Source organism: Rhopilema esculentum, chromosome 1 (genome assembly GCF_057945365.1).
Source record: "Rhopilema esculentum isolate cy_ngs chromosome 1, ASM5794536v1, whole genome shotgun sequence".
Lineage (NCBI taxonomy): Eukaryota > Metazoa > Cnidaria > Scyphozoa > Rhizostomeae > Rhizostomatidae > Rhopilema > Rhopilema esculentum.
Genome location: NC_142815.1, coordinates 3,147,668 through 3,170,210, shown reverse-complemented (window position 1 = coordinate 3,170,210; position 22,543 = coordinate 3,147,668). Strand labels below are relative to the sequence as shown.

Below are 22,543 nucleotides of genomic sequence, written 5' to 3'. Positions count from 1 at the left end.
TCGTTATATGTGGCTTTTCTGATTACCTCCATCATTGATAGAATTTCTCTCGCTAATGCAATTAGCCTTTAACCCTCTGTCTAAAAAATGACAACGTGTGTTATTAATATTGTTATATTATTACAATTTCGATGAGATGTCTGCTCAAAAATATATTCAGACAGCATTGACACTCCAGTTGTTCTTCTCATTATTAAGATAACGATATAACTTGCAGAGTCTGTAGCTTTCAAGAAAAGGGGGTTCTTGTAGCATCAACAAACCACCCCTCTCCAACCCCCCTCCAACCACCCAATATAAGATAACCCTTGAAAAATCAGATTGAAGGGAAAAGGGGGAGGGGGGGGGTGGTGTGAACTCACAGGTGTTTTTTCTATCGATACAATTGAAATGCTCCCTCCCAACAGTGTGTGAGAATGTGTTTTTTTGTATTCAGAAAGTACTTCCAATGTGCCCCTCCCCCCTTCCCCTAAAAAATAAATCTGTACATCAACCGCAAGCCAGGAGTAAGTTCAATTTTCAGATATTTGAACATTTTCAGAACCTAATTTGTACAAGACGATTTTAGTCGGCGTGGTAATTAGCCCTCTCTACCTATGAAATACCTTGTCCTCAAAATCCAACCCTTTTCCCATTCTCACCCCAATTCTCACCCACATCCTTTAAACTAATCATATTCCGTATAAATCGATTTATTCTCAACTCCTTCCTTCTTTCTCATTCTAGTCCCCGCATATATATGCCAAGCCATACTTTTTTCGCCTCCATCTGCATACCCTTTCTTCTTTTCAGCCCCCGTATTTCTCGCATACCCCTTCGTACAGCAATCTTTCCAATCCCCTTTCCCCAACAAATGAACTTTTTCTTTACAAAAGCACTTCATGACATCAAGACGGTATGGATTGAATACCCCTAATTAGTCCTATGTGGACATTGTCCACCTATTTTGCAAGAAATAAGTGAAATTGTATTTCATAACAATGAAGCCAATTGTGGACGTGAAGGCGTGCCATAAAAAGGTGTTTCTTTAGCATTGGATCCCCAACCCCATCAACCCTGTTGTACCCAGCCCCCACATCCCGACCCCCAGTTCAATGTTTCTATCGCGGTTTAAAATTATCTACATATCAAATTTTTAGTGAAGGAGAGGGGTAGGTGTTGGGTTAAAAATACATGCTGCCGATAAATACTTAGATGTAGCAGCTAAGTATGTGAGTCTTTTGCTATCACCAGACACACCGGAGCTAGGGCTAGGGGCTGTAGCCTGCCCCCTTCTTTGCTGAGGTATGATATTGATGTTGTCGCATCAAGGGTAATCAAGGACCGAGTTACGGGGGGCCTTGGCCCCCCAAAAGAACTTAAGTAGCATAAGTAGACTTCTTTTATCTTGCGAAATATGGCTGTTCTGTCACCTATTTATCACGGCTGCCCCCCCCCCAAACAAAAAGTTTTATCTCGGTCTTTGAGGATGATAGCAGAAAAACTATCATGAAAATTTGCTTCTTTGTCAAGACCCCCCTCACCCCAAAATGTGTTCCAGCGTCCATGATCACGGATCAGTCCAATGCCACCCTGGATTGGTCAAAATACTGAAATGTGAATCAGCATGTTGTCCATTCGAAATATGCGAGAGGTTCAGTCGTTGCCTTTGTATTGACGTAAAAAGTTCAATCTGAATTTATAATGACCGTTGACTCAATCCATGCTTATCCGATTAACCTTGTTAATACTGCCTTCTCATGATTGGGATCAGACAGTAATCTGCAAATGAAACATGGCTAAGAAATCATGTTTTTTAAATTATGCGATTATACTCCAATATTAATACAGATTAATAATCGAGAAAACGTCTGGTCAATCCATACCACCGGAGTCAGGGCTGCATTGATCGCGCTCTGGTTTCAAAGATTTTAATTATTTTGTGATTCATAACACTCGTATAGCGATATTAGATACACTGGTGTTTATCAAGGCTAACTAGTCTTGTTTAGAGCCTGGTTTGAACAGTCTCAGTACAGGCCAGCGTTATTAATACGTGGACTTTTTACAATACAGTACTATATGATGGCAGACAATATAATACGATACTGTAATAAACTAAATTATACTTTTCTTTATTACACTATGCTATATTAAGCTTTTCTTCATTGTGTTATTGTAGATTGTACTCAACTATTTAAAAAGTATTGAATAATACAACGTTATTCTTTACCATACAATACAGTATCGAATATAATTTTATACAGTATAATACATACAAAACAGTACAATACGATACGATACGATACGATACGATACGATACGATACGATACGATACGATACGATACGATACGATACGATACGATACGATACAATACAATACAATACAATACAATACAATACAATGAAACTCTTTCTAAGTGTCCAGAAACTTTGTCATTTTTTTGCATAGAAGGACATTCCGTTTACAACAGATTTTTGTCCGCACTTTAGCTGCTATTTCAACTTGTCTCTCATTTTTAGACCATGGCTCTCCGGACCCGTGGGGACATCATATCACCAGTAACAGGACCCAGCCAGGGACAACAGTACCTTCTGGTTACTCAAGTATTCAAGCAGAAATGGTATGCCTATGCGTAACTCTGTGTATAACTACTTCAGTTAACTCTGTGTAACTCGTTGTTACACTGTGTTACTCTAAATTAACTACCCAATATTCCTCTACGCAATGTGAGCGTTAGGTTGTTTTTGTTTATCTGTCTGTTACCAGAAATTAGTTGAATGTTGATAGCGAATTTATTTGGTTAACAATTTGTAACTCTTTGTTACTCTGTGTAATTCTAAAAACCCATACAAAGTGTATTGGTCCAGTTAAAGACATTGAGTCATCATCAAAAGGAGGGGGTATACCCAAATACGCTGAGTCACGATTATCATGATGCAATGCTATTGGTGGGACTGTCATTGATCACATGGGTTTGCCTCGAACTGATCTACAAAACAGCTCCTGTCAATAGCAAGTTGTCAACAACGGATAACGATATCACATCACACTACCTCGATCGCATGATCGATCGATACCACATAGAACTATAAACCACATCAAACTACATCTGATTTAAAAACAAATGATCCTCTATAGGAAAAGGCCTGCTAACCATGACTCAATGCCTTTAACACATTTTGCTCTGCTGAAAATACTTCCCTGTGTACTTCCCTAAAATAATTCCTGTATATCCTTGTTAATCAACATTTGTTTTTTCTTAGAACTCAACACAAGTACAACCTTCATCACCCTACATGTACACATCAATGTCACCTCCGATAAATGGCGGTAAGTTCATTTATCGACGCCTTCGTTTACTTCTGCTAAACATTATTAAAGGCTCTTGCGCAACCGTCACGCTGTTGTTGTGAAGGAGAGACACTTAAACTCGTGCCCAGACCTCGAAGTCGGATTATGAGTCAATTGTTCACGCTGTAAGAAGAATTTTTTGAACACGCAAATTGTTTTGTTGAATATGGACATGCTTTAAGTATCAATATTCTTTATTCTTAATTGTTTATTTTTCTGTTATTTTTCTTTTAGTCCCTACATCAAGACTTGGCTCGGGGGGAACACAAACTGCAGATGCCCTCGGAAAAGCCCTGGCTTCAGTACGTAACCACTTCAATCGATTTTATTTCAACTACCTTATTCACCAACTCTTTGAACCTCAGCTCATGATTTCCAAGTTTTCATTATTCAACAGTATTTTTTACTATAGTCACATTTGCCTTTCGTGCAATCCGGTGTTGATGGACCACTGATTCATTTTGCAATATTTTCTAGATGTATTCAACCGACACACATTCGAACCCAAGCTACTCGTCAAACCCGTCAACTCCTGTCGCATCACCCCCGCCGCTGATCAGCGACCGCGCTTTGGCTGGTAGGTTTTTCCGGCATATATGATAGCATCCAGGGGGTAATGGGTGATTTATCCTACCTTAGTACAATTTATCGGGCTTTGGAAACCCTTTTCTCATAAAACAATTAAAACAGGGCGGAATTTAGGCGTGATACTTTAATTTTGTTGAGTTAAATAGCCTTTTTCATTGATTTAAAGACCAATTTTATTGGCCACTCGCTCACGTTTCTGATTGGCCTATTTCAATCCACAACTTGGTACATATGTTTCCTAGCTTTGGATCTGTGTTCTGTCGTTTATGCTCTGAAGAGTGTCAGCCAAAAAGTTTAATTATGTTTCAGAATGTTATGCTTTTCTCATGGCTATTTTTAGATTTTGCTTCAGGCAATCTTAGATTATCAATTTTGTTTTCGTGTATGTTTGTTTTTCATGGAGCTTAGACCAGCTAATTGATCTGTTTTTTTTCTCTTCTAGTTTCTGCTGCTCCTCCTTCAGGAAATGCCTGGGTTCCCCAAGGCCAAACTCATTCACCGCCATATGACAATCTTCACACATTGGTAAATATACAATTAATTTGAGCATCAAATAAAATCATCATTTATTGATAAAATCATCTTATACATACATAAAAATGTATTAAATAAAAAAGTTAATATTATCAGTCAACCATAAAAAAGTAAATGAAATTTAAACAATTTAAATAGAATCAGTCAATCATGAAAGAAAATAAAATGTTCTTTTTAACAATGCTACTGGCTACAACTTTGAACCGTCCTGTCCTGTACACTGAAAGCGTGTATGACTCTGTTATATGACATGAAACAATTTAGAACAGACTTGTTAACTGTTAAATTCATTAGCCGATCTGCTAAATACTAAATAGTTTATTTGTTAGCACTTTACACTGGTGATCACATTCAGGGGCGTCACTTGGGGGGGGGGGGATAAAGTGCAGCCAAGCATGAAACATAGAACTGCACCTTAGAACCGTTCTGTTCTATACACCAACGTTTACAGTTCTGTCTATACGGCATCGAGTTCTATAACAGCACCTGTTAACATTTGTAATCGCCTATAGTAAATGTTGCTTGCGCGTAAATAGTCTGGTAATAAGCATACGAAATGCCTGATGATCGCATTAATCGTGAAACTTAGTGTCCTAACGTAGACCAAACAAACTTTGTTTATGTTAAGACATCAGAATATGAGCTTAATTTATTCATCCAATGTAAATTAGTGATAATTTATTCCAGAGTCGGATGGAAGAACGCCTAGATGATGCAATTTGGGTTCTGAAAAGTCATGCAGAAAACCCAACAATGCGGGGGATGCCACCTATGGGATACCCAGCCGCTGCATACCCACAGGGAATGACCGAAGCATTACAGGTGAGTTTGTTGGCAATGGATTTCATCTTGCAGACATCCGTATGTAATAAAATCCAAGCGTTTTACTTTGTAATTGTTTCTTCTGTTCATACATTTAATTCGCGTATTAATCAATTTTCCAACTTCGAGCTCTTTTAATTTAAATACTTTCCAGCTGACATATTTTCTCAACCTCTTTTAGAGCCAGCCAGTGATTGCAAGTGACAACGACATCGAGGCTACTAGCAATATTCTCTCAAACAGCTCATTGGTATCCAATGACAACCAAAGCGAATCAAGTGAGTTGGCCTAGGCATATCAAGACGCTTTAAATTCAAAATATTTGAGAAGGCAATTATGTTGAAGTGCTGCATTGTTATGAGTCACAGTTCGTGTCCGATAATTTCAAATATTCAAGGCAAATTCTGAAAATTATGGAAAGTTAGAATAGTCGAAGACTCGAAATGTTGACAATTCCAACTTTTGGATGATAGAATCGTCAATATTTAAATTATCGTTCGTTCAAGTTGACAAGAGCTGAATTCGTTCCAAGTAAAAATGATTCAAAGTTTACATTTTAGAATATTCGAAAAGATTGGCCTAAACAGGCCTTGTTGTGAAAAGAGAAGAATTTTTGTTTTCTTAAAGTTCTGAGTTTTGATGCTCTTTGGCCTTTTATAATGGACTTTCCATAGAAAGAACCACTCTTTTTATCAATTTTTATCGTGGAAAATGTTTCATTGTAGACAGGCTTTGATTTTGTTTTAGAGCTAAGCTTTGAGTCTTCGTACCTGCTGTTAGTCAATCCGTCAACTTTAAAACTTTACTTAAGTTCGATTGTTTATTATAGTCTCCTTTTCAGCTGACTCCAAACCGTCTAAAGCAAAAGAAGGCAAATCGAGAAAGAGGCCAGCAAAAGCCGACATACAAATTGTTGACAGAAAACAGTCGACTCAGCCGGCAAGTGTGCAGAGCGTTGATAGTGACGGCAGCGGAGGAGATCGCCTCGGAGATGACGAACCTAGAGACGGCGAGAAAAAGGTCGTTAGGGAGCAGGAACGCAGATTTGCTAATAATGCGCGGGAAAGGTGAGGTTTTCCTGCGTTTATGTTTATGTTGCATATATACTGTGGTTTTCTGCGGGTATTAGACGGCGAGTGGTTTTATTTCTATTGAGTGACTCGAATGAACAGCATTGTCAAGGTTTGTTAGAAATAACAGAGAAAATAAAAGGACAAACAAGAATAATTAAAAAGAAGCTACGGGGAAGATACCAAAAGCTTCAAAATTCTTCCCTCCCGACTGTTTACATTTATCAGCCAAGTCGTCCGGCCGTGGTATTAGTCAATATAATTGTTTGTGTAAAATTGCTCCTTATTCCATTTTTATTTCGCCGCCTCTCTTCCCCCACCTTTATGTAAGTATGTTCCCCACTTTCTCTATGTTTGTCGTAAATCAATGCACTTTCATGTTTTCTAAAATTTTATGTTATCCTATTTCAAGTGTTGCCCCTAAACCCCCAGTTTCATGTTCTCCCTCAATCCCCACATTCCCAGTTGCACCTCTCCTTTTTACCCCTTATAAATTACCCCTCAAACCCTATTAAACGTTGTCCCATCGGTAGTGAAAATGTTTTAGCCCAACCCCTCGCGCCTTCACTTCCTTACATTTTTCACGTGAAGAGAATCCCTTAGCTTCCCTCGGTGCTAAACCCCCGTCTCATCTCTAAACCATCGTTAATGTCGAAATGATTAGCAATTTAAAACGATTTCTCGATCAGGGGGTCGAATGAGTAAATGCGATCGCATTATATTTCAGATCAGCAAACAACGCAAGAGAGAGGTTCGTCAAATTTACATTCTGAAATTGAAAAACCTCCCTCGCAGTGGCATGGTTTAGGCGTGCGTGTGCCCCTGCGCAATATTCCGTGCTTTTCAAAGAAAATATGAGGCAGAAGTCTCTCTCTTGCTGATTTTAAAAATGGGGCGCTTGGTATTTGTCCATTCGCAGTTCCTAGCCCAACCAAGCCACTATGAAGGAGCATTTAGCTCATTCTACCCCCTGAAATAAAGCTGTTTGTATTTAATGTCTAGATTATTATTATGATAGCAAGGGGGTAGATTTGTAATTTAGAATGAGCTTCATAACAATTAAGAGTGAGCCGCTTTGTAAAACTTGGGCCTTATGAGGTACTATTCAATTCAGCCATTTCCGTTGTGTTGCTTGTTTCGTTTTGTGTTGAAGTATGACATTGAATTGGATTATTCTTTATGTCAAACAATTCAATTCAACTATAAGACTACAGTCAGCCATTATTTTGGAGCATGGTTTATATGATAATATGCGTTTTATTGATTACACGTTTGTTGTTATGTTAAGTAAAAATGCTTTCTGAAATGCTAACATACTTTCAGGCATGACATTTTTATCGGTACTTTGTAACATGCCTCAAAACGTTATAGGACTTTGTAACATGCCTCAGAATGTGGACGGAAAATCACTTTTAAGTCAACAGAAAAAACATTATATTTACTGATTAAAAGATGTTCAAATCCTAGATTAGATTTTAGTGTTTTTAAGTGTAAGGTAGAAGTGCCTTTGTCATATCAAATGGCCTAAGTGTAGCTTAAGGTCTGAAAAATGATCTTAAGTGTTTCAGACAAGCTTAAGGAATTCGAGTTTTCCGAGAGCTTACTACACAAATTTCAAAACGTGTTGTTGAGTTTTATGTTCATTTTTCTAGGTTACGTGTTAGAGATATTAACGAGGCTTTCAAAGAACTCGGTAGAATGTGTAGTTTGCACCTGAAAACAGAGAAACCTCAAACAAAGGTGAGTTCTGTTCACCCACAAACAAAGGTTAGTTGTGTTCACCCACTATGAAACATAAGTTGAAAGTAAGCTTGAATCAAAGCCATGTACCTTTGTTTAAATTGTTTGATTAACCATTTTTGTGTTTCTACAGTTTCAAGTGTGTTTCAGAAAAAGTGTTCGCATGTTTTATACCCAGTTCCAAATTTGCTTCATTTATTATTTTAGATATGTTTCATCTCCTGTTCAAACATGTTAAATCAAATGTTTCAAGCCCCTTATTCTGCAGTTTCAAACGTGTTTATTTGATTCACCTGCGGTTTGAAACATTTTTCATCTGCAGTTTGAACGTATTTATTTGATTCACCTGCGGTTTGAAACATTTTTCATCTGCAGTTTGAACGTGTTTCATCTACCTTTTCAAATATGTTTCATCTGCAGTTTCAAACGTGTTCATCTGCAGTTTGAACGTGTTTCATCTACTGTTTCAAATATGTTTCACCTGCAGTTTTAAATGTGTTTCATATAAAGTTTCATCCCCTTTACCTGCCATGAATCATTCACAACTTTTGCAAAATGCAACGCTTTATTGTTTTGTTTTGTTTCATTTGCTATGTTCTCCCCATTCTTTATTTTTCCAATGTTATCCCTTATTGATGTTTTTAAATCAGCAGTTTCGTTTCTACTTACACTTTTGTTTGGTTTGACATCACCTGTTATGTTTAGTCTACCATTTTGTTTCTAATGCCCATTTTTGTAAATATCTGTTCTTATGTTGGCCATGTTGTACCGATAGGTACAATGTAATGTTTTATATGTGCAGTGTTTTGGCTTTCAACATCAACAATTGTTTAATAGCCACTTCCCTGCCATTTTGTTTATCTGGAACATCAGTTTATCTACGAGCCATTTTGTTTGAATACCATTTTGATTAAGCCTCCTTTTCCTTTACAGCTCATGGTGATTCATCAAGCTGTATCAGTTATCCAGAGTCTTGAAGGACAAGTACGAGGTAACTGTTGCCTACATTACACCCGTATAAACTCTCCAAAGCTATATGACCAAAGCATATATCCCAATATCCTAAACGGGGGTAACTACTGTCATTGATATGGTTCCCTTTCTAAAAATGAGATTCTTCCTCAAGAATTTAGGCGGTTGAAATGTGGTATGCCAGACTTTAACCCATCTGCAAAAGACACATAACATGAAACGCATTTGACGCCTTAAAGCAAATTACAGATTCAAAAGTGTTTGAGCCATCTGTCAATCGACAATTAGCCAGCGCGATAACGCCCAGAGGGGTTTTGATTGGCCACTTGTTCTGTACATTGTCTTGAAAGTGAATGAGCTAAGTTAAGATTGGAGAGCTCCAAGCATTTCCTCTTCTACCTGAAATAGATTTGTTCCTATAAAACTGCGTTGTGTCGATTTCTTGCAGACAACTTTTTAACCAGTTATTAACTTGGTGAATTAGTGTATACCTGATTTTAAATGAACTGTCAATTATCTTTAGCACCGACATTTTTGCCCAGGTCTTTCACTCAAAATGGGCATTCAAATTTAATGTCCAGGGATTTTAATAGAAGCCGGCAACCGGCGAAAGTGACTCACCAAACCTTCACAGCCTACTTTCACTCTCACTTTATCAAGACTGCACAAACTTTCGTAAACTTATCGACGCCTTCTTTTAAATGTGGGCCTTCAAAAATCAATGAAAGCACTGAATGTCCCAACACATGTGTACAGCTAGAACTTCGTATCAATAATGATTGGTTCAGGTCACAAGTCATCATGGGATTGGTCGTTGAATGATTGACAGGAGATTTCAGCCAATCAGAACCACCGATTTTCGTCGTTTTTCTTTCAAATACCGCTTTTCGTTTTAACGCAGAGAGGAACTTGAATCCGAAAGCAGCTTGCCTAAAAAGAAGAGAAGAAGAAAAGATAGGAGAGGATTCCCCTGACAAGCGAATGGCAATGGGGGCATTATCAGAAGGATCAAAACGAGGCAATCGAAGAGCTCCATCTTCGAATTCAAGACGAGGTTAGTTGACCAGTCTTACAATGTTTAATTTAAATCTTATTTTGATAAAGATTATTCTTGAAAAAAAATGGAAATGTTGATAGGACAGGATGCAAGCTTAAATTGGTGGTTACGAAAGAATTGGCTAGAGACAAGCTTTTCTTTTGAGCTTTTAAAATGTTTTAAATATTTGGTTGAGAATTAAATCATTCTAAAGAATCTTTCGAAATTTTCGTTATTGAAGAAAAAGTGGGAATAAGGGATTGACTGATGTGTTTAAAGATGTGTCAGATGTTGGACTAGATTTCTTCTTGTTGATATTCATCTGCTTTGATTCTGATCATATGAATAGCTAGCAATAAACGGTAAATGACTGATTAAGCGCCCTGGGCGTTAAGCATTTGTTCGTTTTGGGATAGACAACTATTCAGACTGGGCACCTATTTGAGTCTTTGGGCCCTTAATTGGTCCTTTGCGGTATATTTATTCTTTACACAAATTTTACTTGTCAAAATCGTGGTGGTAGCAACATCACGAGTTTAAATAGATCTTACTAACGGCGTGTTATTTTTACTACAGGCTGTTCTTTTTTAGGCTATCCTGACCCCCTGGAAGGCACTTCTGGCCTCGTTGACACGGCGATTTTCACTCATTGATTTCTTAACAGTGATGAGATGCGATTTGAAAAATTGACTTCAATGTCTGGTGGCTGGTTATCTTTTGCCGGGGGTTTTTGCGGTTATCTTGAAATTAGCATTGAGCAGTGAAGACAATAACTTTAAAGAGGTCAAAGTTCACCGTTCTGGGTCAAGGGTCAGATCCTAGACGTAGTAGGTCAAGGGTGCAAAGGTTAGATTTAATTGACACTGGCGTCTGGCTTTTATCGACTTATTATTCTCATTTGAGATGCTTAACACACAAATCAAGAGACTTATATTTATGTCTGCATATCTAAATGTTTTACTGTAAAGTAGTGATGCTGTCTTTCACAGAGGATTTAGGTAATTTTAGTATATTGTTTGGTGAGAGTATTATGAAAGTTAATCCGGTGTCTGGTGGACCATTGCTAGAGATTTAATTAGATTAAGTTAGCGATTCTCATCTCCTGTTATAACTTAACTAAATCTTGTATATGCAAAACATTATTGTAGCCTCCTTCCGATCAATATACCCCAACCTTCTAAGATTTTACTTAATTCTGCACGTGCAAAGGTGCTATTCAAAGTATTTTGATGAACCAGCCTTTAAAAGCCAGGCAACAGTTGATTTGAATTCAACTGCTTTGAGTCTGGATTCAATCTAGGTTTACTAATCAAATCTGTATAAAATCTTCGTTTACTAATCCAAAACTAGATCTAACAAATCGTGAAATAGTTAACAATACTCGATTAATCTGTTTTAGGATCAATAAACTTAACAATGCAATCACAACCATCATTTATTGAACTTTATGTCACTGACAATAATCCTCGTTATGACTGTCTTTTGCGTGGTCTACTTACGTCATTTAAATCCCATAATGCATGTCTCTCTTTAGAATAACTCTTAACTCAAGACGATTCCCTAGCTTCTTAAGATAAGTAGTAAAAAGAACCAAAAGCTTGATGTTAACTTGTACCTTTATTCCAAATTACCATTTGTTCATCAATATAGCCCAACTTGCCCTGTGGTTAGTGAAAGATGTCTGTTTAAACTATAGTTTTCCTTTGATTAACTATGGTTTTGAATAGTTAACTATAGTTCGTTCTGGTTTATTATGAATAACTATAGTTTACATAGGTTTACTGTTGTTTACTTTAGTTTGCTGTCGTTTTCTTAACTGAAGTATGGTTTACTCTGGAAACATTGGAAATAGAAGATAATTAAGTGTGTTTTATCTCTGGTTTGTTAAGTAATCTTGTTCAAGTCGAAGAAAAAGCTGTTAGGCCTAAATCCCATAATGCATTTCCTCACCTATCTATAAACCATAAATTATTTATTAGCCAATCACAATTATCAAGGTTTGCCTTTTACGATATTAGTGTCTCTTTTTTCCCTGCCCACATTGGCCTAGCTTTTAATTGCGATGTTCCTGATAAACAGTCCAACGACACCATGAAATGTTTTGATAATCTTCGAACTTCTAGTCTCGAATGAAACCCTTGTGGTGCTTCATCATTGCCACGCTATCCAGCTGTTGGAGGACAACTAAAGCCAGTTTACTACCAACCCCAAGTATACAGAACATCTTAGCTTCATTAGTCATCCTACCCCCTGGAAAACCCAGATAATCATAGCACTATTAACATAAACACGTGTTATCAAGGGTGTTTTCTTCTATCTACTAAGGTTTAGTGTCAATTTGGTCAACATTTGTCCGTTACGAGAATATGTTCGCGTTATCTAGTTTTAAGTTTATGTAAGATATATTAAGTTTAAATCAAATTTTTCCCTATATTCTGTAAATGAAAATTACGAGTTGATAAGAATCATTTGGTTTGTTTCAAATTATAACAAACTGTTTTTCTTTGTTCAAAGTACTGTATTGTCTGTTCTGTGAACGTTAATGACACTATGTCCCGACCAATTTGGCTAGCCATTTGAGTTTCCCATTGGTTGGGCTACACAATAGGCCTATTGCTACGTAACCAATCAGCTGGTTATCAATCTTTTGTCGATCATAAACGCGCTGTGACGGCATATGGTGCCTCTAATGTGAGTTCCCTATACGATTGGTACCTAACGAAACTTCCAGTTAAAGAGGCTATTTGTCCTGGGCCAAGTGCATGATGGGATTGGGCGGCCAGCGCCTTTCCCCGCTACCTTTAATTTTTCTTAAACGATTTCAATATGGGGGTAAGCTCCTGTTAGAGAGGGTAAATTCCTGGACCAAAGGCATGATGGGATAGGGAACCTAGTTCTTCTCTTGCGACCATTAATCTTCCTTACACGATTTGGACACAGAGGGATGTACCCATTAGAGAAGGTGCTTGTCCTCAGCAAAAATATGATGCAGTATAGAGCAGAGTTAATATCCTCACTTCTTTTAGTCTTCAATATCAGTTCCAAATATAATGGGAATACCAAGGAACTATAGGCTTAGGAAAATCGTCGAATTTTTTCGAAAATTTTTTTTTCAAAAACTGGTTTTATAGTTTAAGGTTGATCAGAAAAAGCAAGATCAAACTCAGTTTAAGGAAAAAAGTCCTTTTCTTGAAGAAATAACGACATTTTAGAGGGGTCGATTTTTCACAAAAACGTAAGGCTATAGGCTTAGGAAAATCGTCGAATTTTTTCGAAAATTTTTATATTTAAAAACTGTTTTTATAGTTTGAGGTTGATCAGAAAAAGCAAGAATTGAACTCAGTTTCAGGAAAAAAGTCCTTTTTTTGAAGAAAAAACGACATTTTAGAGGAGTCGATTTTTGACAAAAAAGTAAGGCTATAGGCTTAGAAAAATCGTCGAATTTTTTCGAAAATTTTTTCTTTTAAAAACTGTTTTTATGCCTTCATGTCGATCAGAAAAAGCAAGAATTGAACTCAGTTTCAGGAAAAAAGTCCTTTTTTCGAAGAAAAAACGACATTTTAGAGGGGTCGATTTTTGACAAAAAAGTAAGGCTATAGGCTTAGAAAAATCGTCGAATTTTTTCGAAAATTTTTTCTTTTAAAAACTGTTTTTATGCCTTCGTGTCGATGAGAAAAAACAAGAATTGAACTCAGTTTCAAGAGAAAAGTCCTTTTTTTGAAGAAAAAACGACATTTTAGAGGGGTCGATTTTTGACAAAAAAGTAAGGCTATAGGCTTAGAAAAATCGTCGAATTTTTTCGAAAATTTTTTCTTTTAAAAACTGTTTTTATGCCTTCATGTCGATCAGAAAAAGCAAGAATTGAACTCAGTTTCAGGAAAAAAGTCCTTTTTTCGAAGAAAAAACGACATTTTAGAGGGGTCGATTTTTGACAAAAAAGTAAGGCTATAGGCTTAGAAAAATCGTCGAACTTTTTCGAAAAATTTTTCGTTCAAAAACTTATTTTATGCCTTCGTGTCGATCAGAAAAAGCAAGAATTTAACTCAGTTTCAGGAGAAAAGTCCTTTTTTTGAAGAAAAAACGACATTTTAGAGGGGTCGATTTTTGACAAAAAAGTAAGGCTATAGGCTTAGAAAAATCGTCGAATTTTTTCGAAAAATTTTTCGTTCAAAAACTTATTTTATGTCTTTGTGTCGATCAGAAAAAGCAAGAATTGAACTCAGTTTCAGGAGAAAAGTCCTTTTTTTGAAGAAAAAACGACATTTTAGAGGGGTCGATTTTTGACAAAAAAGTAAGGCTATAGGCTTAGAAAAATCGTCGAATTTCTTCGAAAATTTTTTCTTTTTAAAACTGTTTTTATGCCTTCGTGTCGATCAGAAAAAGCAAGAATTGAACTCAGTTTCAGGACAAAAGTCCTTTTATTGAAGAAAAAACGACATTTTAGAGGGGTCGATTTTTGTTAAAAAAGTAAGGCTATAGACTTAGAACAATCGCCGAATTTTTTCGAAAAATTTTTCGTTCAAAAACTTATTTTATGCCTTCGTGTCGATCAGAAAAAGCAAGAATTTAACTCAGTTTCAGGAGAAAAGTCCTTTTTTTGAAGAAAAAACGACATTTTAGAGGGGTCGATTTTTGACAAAAAAGTAAGGCTATAGGCTTAGAAAAATCGTCGAATTTTTTCGAAAAATTTTTCGTTCAAAAACTTATTTTATGCCTTCGTGTCGATCAGAAAAAGCAGGAATTGAACTCAGTTTCAGGAGAAAAGTCCTTTTTTTGAAGAAAAAACGACATTTTAGAGGGGTCGATTTTTGACAAAAAAGTAAGGCTATAGGCTTAGAAAAATCGTCGAATTTTTTCGAAAATTTTTTCTTTTTAAAACTGTTTTTATGCCTTCGTGTCGATCAGAAAAAGCAAGAATTTAACTCAGTTTCAGGAGAAAAGTCCTTTTTTTGAAGAAAAAACGACATTTTAGAGGGGTCGATTTTTGACCAAAAAGTAAGGCTATAGGCTTAGAAAAATCGTCGAATTTTTTCGAAAAATTTTTCGTTCAAAAACTTATTTTATGCCTTCGTGTCGATCAGAAAAAGCAAGAATTGAACTCAGTTTCAGGAGAAAAGTCCTTTTTTTGAAGAAAAAACGACATTATAGAGGGGTCGATTTTTGACAAAAAAGTAAGGCTATAGGCTTAGAAAAATCGTCGAATTTTTTCGAAAATTTTTTCTTTTAAAAACTGTTTTTATGCCTTCGTGTCGATGAGAAAAAGCAAGAATTGAACTCAGTTTCAAGAGAAAAGTCCTTTTTTTGAAGAAAAAACGACATTTTAGAGGGGTCGATTTTTGACAAAAAAGTAAGGCTATAGGCTTAGAAAAATCGTCGAATTTTTTCGAAAATTTTTTCTTTTAAAAACTGTTTTTATGCCTTCATGTTGATCAGAAAAAGCAAGAATTGAACTCAGTTTCAGGAGAAAAGTCCTTTTTTTGAAGAAAAAACGACATTATAGAGGGGTCGATTTTTGATAAAAAAGTAAGGCTATAGGCTTAGAAAAATCGTCGAATTTTTTCGAGAAATTTCTCTTTTAAAAACTGTTTTTTTGCCTTCGTGTCGATCAGAAAAAGCAAGAATTTAACTCAGTTTCAGGAGAAAAGTCCTTTTTTTGAAGAAAAAACGACATTTTAGAGGGGTCGATTTTTGACAAAAAAGTAAGGCTATAGGCTTAGAAAAATCGTCGAATTTTTTCGAAAATTTTTTCTTTTAAAAACTGTTTTTATGCCTTCATGTTGATCAGAAAAAGCAAGAATTGAACTCAGTTTCAGGAAAAAAGTCCTTTTTTCGAAGAAAAAACGACATTTTAGAGGGGTCGATTTTTGACAAAAAAGTAAGGCTATAGGCTTAGAAAAATCGTCGAATTTTTTCGAAAATTTTTTCTTTTAAAAACTGTTTTTATGCCTTCGTGTCGATGAGAAAAAGCAAGAATTGAACTCAGTTTCAGGAGAAAAGTCCTTTTTTTGAAGAAAAAACGACATTATAGAGGGGTCGATTTTTGACAATAAAGTAAGGCTTAGAATATATAGGCTTAGAAAAATCGTCGAATTTTTTCGAAAATTTTTTCTTTTAAAATCTGTTTTTATGCCTTCGTGTCGATGAGAAAAAGCAAGAATTGCACTCAGTTTCAGGAGAAAAGTTCTTTTTTTGAAGAAAAAACGACATTTTAGAGGGGTCGATTTTTGACAATAAAGTAAGGCTTAGAAGATATAGGCTTAGAAAAATCGTCGAATTTTTTCGAAAATTTTTTCTTTTAAAATCTGTTTTTATGCCTTCGTGTCGATCAGAAAAAGCAAGAATTGAACTCAGTTTCAGGAGAAAAGTCCTTTTTTTGAAGAAAAAACGACATTTTAGAGGGGTCGATTTTTGACAAAAAAGTAAGGCTATAGGCTTAGAAAAATCGTCGAATTTTTTCGAAAATTTTTTCTTTTAAAAACTGTTTTTATGCCTTCGTGTCGATCAGAAAAAGCAAGAATTGAACTCAGTTTCAGGAAAAAAGTCCTTTTTTCGAAGAAAAAACGACATTATAGAGGGGTCGATTTTTGATAAAAAAGTAAGGCTATAGGCTTAGGAAAATCGTCGAATTTTTTCGAGAAATTTCTCTTTTAAAAACTGTTTTTTTGCCTTCGTGTCGATCAGAAAAAGCAAGAATTGATCTCAGTTTCAGGAGAAAAGTCCTTTTTTTGAAAAAAAAACGACATTTTAGAGGGGTCGATTTTTGATAAAAAAGTAAGGCTATAGGCTTAGAAAAATCGTCGAACTTTTTCGAAAAATTTTTCGTTCAAAAACTTATTTTATGCCTTCGTGTCGATCAGAAAAAGCAAGAATTTAACTCAGTTTCAGGAGAAAAGTCCTTTTTTTGAAGAAAAAACGACATTTTAGAGGGGTCGATTTTTGACAAAAAAGTAAGGCTATAGGCTTAGAAAAATCGTCGAATTTTTTCGAAAAATTTTTCGTTCAAAAACTTATTTTATGTCTTTGTGTCGATCAGAAAAAGCAAGAATTGAACTCAGTTTCAGGAGAAAAGTCCTTTTTTTGAAGAAAAAACGACATTTTAGAGGGGTCGATTTTTGACAAAAAAGTAAGGCTATAGGCTTAGAAAAATCGTCGAATTTCTTCGAAAATTTTTTCTTTTTAAAACTGTTTTTATGCCTTCGTGTCGATCAGAAAAAGCAAGAATTGAACTCAGTTTCAGGACAAAAGTCCTTTTATTGAAGAAAAAACGACATTTTAGAGGGGTCGATTTTTGACAAAAAAGTAAGGCTATAGGCTTAGAAAAATCGTCGAATTTTTTCGAAAATTTTTTCTGTTAAAAACTGTTTTTATGCCTTCGTGTCGATCAGAAAAAGCAAGAATTGAACTCAGTTTCAGGAGAAAAGTCCTTTTTTTGAAGAAAAAACGACATTTTAGAGGGGTCGATTTTTGACCAAAAAGTAAGGCTATAGGCTTAGAAAAATCGTCGAATTTTTTCAAGAAATTTTTCTTTTAAAAACTGTTTTTTTGCCTTCGTGTCGATCAGAAAAAGCAAGAATTGAACTCAGTTTCAGCAAAAAAGTCCTTTTTTTGAAGAAAAAACGACTTTTTAGAGGGGTCGATTTTTGACAAAAAAGTAAGGCTAAAGGCTTAGAAAAATCGTCGAATTTTTTCGAAAATTTTTTCTTTTAAAAACCGTTTTTATGCCTTCGTGTCGATCATAAAAAGCAAGAATTGATCTCAGTTTCAGGAGAAAAGTCCTTTTTTTGAAAAAAAAACGACATTTTAGAAGGGTCGATTTTTGACAAAAAAGTAAGGCTATAGGCTTAGAAAAATCGTCGAATTTTTTCGAAAAATTTTTCTTTTAAAAACTGTTTTATGCTTTCGTGTCGATCAGAAAAAGCAAGAATTGAACTCAGTTTCAGGAAAAAAGTCCTTTTTTTGAAGAAAAAACGACATTATAGAGGGGTCGATTTTTGATAAAAAAGTAAGGCTATAGGCTTAGAAAAATCGTCGAATTTTTTCGAGAAATTTCTCTTTTAAAAACTGTTTTTTTGCCTTCGTGTCGATCAGAAAAAGCAAGAATTTAACTCAGTTTCAGGAGAAAAGTCCTTTTTTTGAAGAAAAAACGACATTTTAGAGGGGTCGATTTTTGACAAAAAAGTAAGGCTATAGGCTTAGAAAAATCGTCGAATTTTTTCGAAAATTTTTTCTTTTAAAAACTGTTTTTATGCCTTCATGTCGATCAGAAAAAGCAAGAATTGAACTCAGTTTCAGGAAAAAAGTCCTTTTTTCGAAGAAAAAACGACATTTTAGAGGGGTCGATTTTTGACAAAAAAGTAAGGCTATAGGCTTAGAAAAATCGTCGAATTTTTTCGAAAATTTTTTCTTTTAAAAACTGTTTTTATGCCTTCGTGTCGATGAGAAAAAGCAAGAATTGAACTCAGTTTCAAGAGAAAAGTCCTTTTTTTGAAGAAAAAACGACATTTTAGAGGGGTCGATTTTTGACAAAAAAGTAAGGCTATAGGCTTAGAAAAATCGTCGAATTTTTTCGAAAATTTTTTCTTTTAAAAACTGTTTTTATGCCTTCATGTTGATCAGAAAAAGCAAGAATTGAACTCAGTTTCAGGAAAAAAGTCCTTTTTTTGAAGAAAAAACGACATTATAGAGGGGTCGATTTTTGACAAAAAAGTAAGGCTATAGGCTTAGAAAAATCGTCGAATTTTTTCGAAAATTTTTTCTTTTAAAAACTGTTTTTATGCCTTCGTGTCGATGAGAAAAAGCAAGAATTGAACTCAGTTTCAAGAGAAAAGTCCTTTTTTTGAAGAAAAAACGACATTTTAGAGGGGTCGATTTTTGACAAAAAAGTAAGGCTATAGGCTTAGAAAAATCGTCGAATTTTTTCGAAAATTTTTTCTTTTAAAAACTGTTTTTATGCCTTCATGTTGATCAGAAAAAGCAAGAATTGAACTCAGTTTCAGGAGAAAAGTCCTTTTTTTGAAGAAAAAACGACATTATAGAGGGGTCGATTTTTGATAAAAAAGTAAGGCTATAGGCTTAGAAAAATCGTCGAATTTTTTCGAGAAATTTCTCTTTTAAAAACTGTTTTTTTGCCTTCGTGTCGATCAGAAAAAGCAAGAATTTAACTCAGTTTCAGGAGAAAAGTCCTTTTTTTGAAGAAAAAACGACATTTTAGAGGGGTCGATTTTTGACAAAAAAGTAAGGCTATAGGCTTAGAAAAATCGTCGAATTTTTTCGAAAATTTTTTCTTTTAAAAACTGTTTTTATGCCTTCATGTTGATCAGAAAAAGCAAGAATTGAACTCAGTTTCAGGAAAAAAGTCCTTTTTTCGAAGAAAAAACGACATTTTAGAGGGGTCGATTTTTGACAAAAAAGTAAGGCTATAGGCTTAGAAAAATCGTCGATTTTTTTCGAAAATTTTTTCTTTTAAAAACTGTTTTTATGCCTTCGTGTCGATGAGAAAAAGCAAGAATTGAACTCAGTTTCAGGAGAAAAGTCCTTTTTTTGAAGAAAAAACGACATTATAGAGGGGTCGATTTTTGACAATAAAGTAAGGCTTAGAATATATAGGCTTAGAAAAATCGTCGAATTTTTTCGAAAATTTTTTCTTTTAAAATCTGTTTTTATGCCTTCGTGTCGATGAGAAAAAGCAAGAATTGAACTCAGTTTCAGGAGAAAAGTTCTTTTTTTGAAGAAAAAACGACATTTTAGAGGGGTCGATTTTTGACAATAAAGTAAGGCTTAGAAGATATAGGCTTAGAAAAATCGTCGAATTTTTTCGAAAATTTTTTCTTTTAAAATCTGTTTTTATGCCTTCGTGTCGATCAGAAAAAGCAAGAATTGAACTCAGTTTCAGGAGAAAAGTCCTTTTTTTGAAGAAAAAACGACATTTTAGAGGGGTCGATTTTTGACAAAAAAATTAGGCTATAGGCTTAGAAAAATCGTCGAATTTTTTCGAAAATTTTTTCTTTTAAAAACTGTTTTTATGCCTTCGTGTCGATCAGAAAAAGCAAGAATTGAACTCAGTTTCAGGAAAAAAGTCCTTTTTTCGAAGAAAAAACGACATTATAGAGGGGTCGATTTTTGATAAAAAAGTAAGGCTATAGGCTTAGGAAAATCGTCGAATTTTTTCGAGAAATTTCTCTTTTAAAAACTGTTTTTTTGCCTTCGTGTCGATCAGAAAAAGCAAGAATTTAACTCAGTTTCAGGAGAAAAGTCCTTTTTTTGAAGAAAAAATGACATTTTAGAGGGGTCGATTTTTGACAAAAAAGTAAGGCTATAGGCTTAGAAAAATCGTCGAATTTTTTCGAAAATTTTTTCTTTTAAAAACTGTTTTTATGCCTTCATGTCGATCAGAAAAAGTAAGAATTGAACTCAGTTTCAGGAAAAAGTCCTTTTATCGAAGAAAAAACGACATTTTAGAGGGGTCGATTTTTGACAAAAAAGTAAGGCTATAGGCTTAGAAAAATCGTCGAATTTTTTCGAAAATTTTTTCTTTTAAAAACTGTTTTTATGCCTTTGTGTCGATGAGAAAAAGCAAGAATTGAACTCAGTTTCAAGAGAAAAGTCCTTTTTTTGAAGAAAAAACGACATTTTAGAGGGGTCGATTTTTGACAAAAAAGTAAGGCTATAGGCTTAGAAAAATCGTCGAATTTTTTCGAAAATTTTTTCTTTTAAAAACTGTTTTTATGCCTTCATGTTGATCAGAAAAAGCAAGAATTGAACTCAGTTTCAGGAAAAAAGTCCTTTTTTTGAAGAAAAAACGACATTATAGAGGGGTCGATTTTTGATAAAAAAGTAAGGCTATAGGCTTAGAAAAATCGTCGAATTTTTTCGAGAAATTTCTCTTTTAAAAACTGTTTTTTTGCCTTCGTGTCGATCAGAAAAAGCAAGAATTTAACTCAGTTTCAGGAGAAAAGTCCTTTTTTTGAAGAAAAAACGACATTTTAGAGGGGTCGATTTTTGACAAAAAAGTAAGGCTATAGGCTTAGAAAAATCGTCGAATTTTTTCGAAAATTTTTTCTTTTAAAAACTGTTTTTATGCCTTCATGTCGATCAGAAAAAGCAAGAATTGAACTCAGTTTCAGGAAAAAAGTCCTTTTTTCGAAGAAAAAACGACATTTTAGAGGGGTCGATTTTTGACAAAAAAGTAAGGCTATAGGCTTAGAAAAATCGTCGAATTTTTTCGAAAATTTTTTCTTTTAAAAACTGTTTTTATGCCTTCGTGTCGATGAGAAAAAGCAAGAATTGAACTCAGTTTCAAGAGAAAAGTCCTTTTTTTGAAGAAAAAACGACATTTTAGAGGGGTCGATTTTTGACAAAAAAGTAAGGCTATAGGCTTAGAAAAATCGTCGAATTTTTTCGAAAATTTTTTCTTTTAAAAACTGTTTTTATGCCTTCATGTTGATCAGAAAAAGCAAGAATTGAACTCAGTTTCAGGAAAAAAGTCCTTTTTTCGAAGAAAAAACGACATTTTAGAGGGGTCGATTTTTGACAAAAAAGTAAGGCTATAGGCTTAGAAAAATCGTCGAATTTTTTCGAAAATTTTTTCTTTTAAAAACTGTTTTTATGCCTTCGTGTCGATGAGAAAAAGCAAGAATTGAACTCAGTTTCAGGAGAAAAGTCCTTTTTTTGAAGAAAAAACGACATTATAGAGGGGTCGATTTTTGACAATAAAGTAAGGCTTAGAATATATAGGCTTAGAAAAATCGTCGAATTTTTTCGAAAATTTTTTCTTTTAAAATCTGTTTTTATGCCTTCGTGTCGATGAGAAAAAGCAAGAATTGAACTCAGTTTCAGGAGAAAAGTTCTTTTTTTGAAGAAAAAACGACATTTTAGAGGGGTCGATTTTTGACAATAAAGTAAGGCTTAGAAGATATAGGCTTAGAAAAATCGTCGAATTTTTTCGAAAATTTTTTCTTTTAAAATCTGTTTTTATGCCTTCGTGTCGATCAGAAAAAGCAAGAATTGAACTCAGTTTCAGGAGAAAAGTCCTTTTTTTGAAGAAAAAACGACATTTTAGAGGGGTCGATTTTTGACAAAAAAGTAAGGCTATAGGCTTAGAAAAATCGTCGAATTTTTTCGAAAATTTTTTCTTTTAAAAACTGTTTTTATGCCTTCGTGTCGATCAGAAAAAGCAAGAATTGAACTCAGTTTCAGGAAAAAAGTCCTTTTTTTGAAGAAAAAACGACATTTTAGAGGGGTCGATTTTTGACAAAAAAGTAAGGCTATAGGCTTAGAAAAATCGTCGAATTTTTTCGAAAATTTTTTCTGTTAAAAACTGTTTTTATGCCTTCGTGTCGATCAGAAAAAGCAAGAATTGAACTCAGTTTCAGGAGAAAAGTCCTTTTTTTGAAGAAAAAACGACATTTTAGAGGGGGGGATTTTTGACAAAAAAGTAAGGCTATAGG

At 34.7% G+C, this 22,543-nt stretch overlaps 1 protein-coding gene across 8 annotated transcripts in view; it reads left to right on the top strand.

Annotated features, from left to right (window-relative positions):
• LOC135690198 (transcription factor 12) overlaps nt 1-12,591 on the top strand; it is a 56,453-nt gene extending 43,862 nt beyond the window's left edge. For 2 of the 8 annotated variants that reach the window (XM_065207674.2, XM_065207680.2), the window contains 13 exons: nt 2,504-2,604; nt 3,248-3,314; nt 3,570-3,637; nt 3,813-3,912; nt 4,366-4,448; nt 5,145-5,279; nt 5,461-5,557; nt 6,109-6,346; nt 7,077-7,100; nt 8,002-8,116; nt 9,023-9,080; nt 9,963-10,115; nt 10,674-12,591. In XM_065207674.2, the coding sequence (XP_065063746.1) occupies nt 2,504-2,604; nt 3,248-3,314; nt 3,570-3,637; nt 3,813-3,912; nt 4,366-4,448; nt 5,145-5,279; nt 5,461-5,557; nt 6,109-6,346; nt 7,077-7,100; nt 8,002-8,116; nt 9,023-9,080; nt 9,963-10,115; nt 10,674-10,750 (1,316 nt within the window). In that variant the 3' untranslated portion in view covers nt 10,751-12,591. The remainder of the gene's footprint in view (nt 1-2,503; nt 2,605-3,247; nt 3,315-3,569; nt 3,638-3,812; nt 3,913-4,365; nt 4,449-5,144; nt 5,280-5,460; nt 5,558-6,108; nt 6,347-7,076; nt 7,101-8,001; nt 8,117-9,022; nt 9,081-9,962; nt 10,116-10,673) is intronic. The other 6 variants (XM_065207675.2, XM_065207678.2, XM_065207676.2 and 3 more) reach the window with 6 other exon arrangements.
• The last annotated feature ends 9,952 nt before the right edge of the window (nt 12,592-22,543 follow it).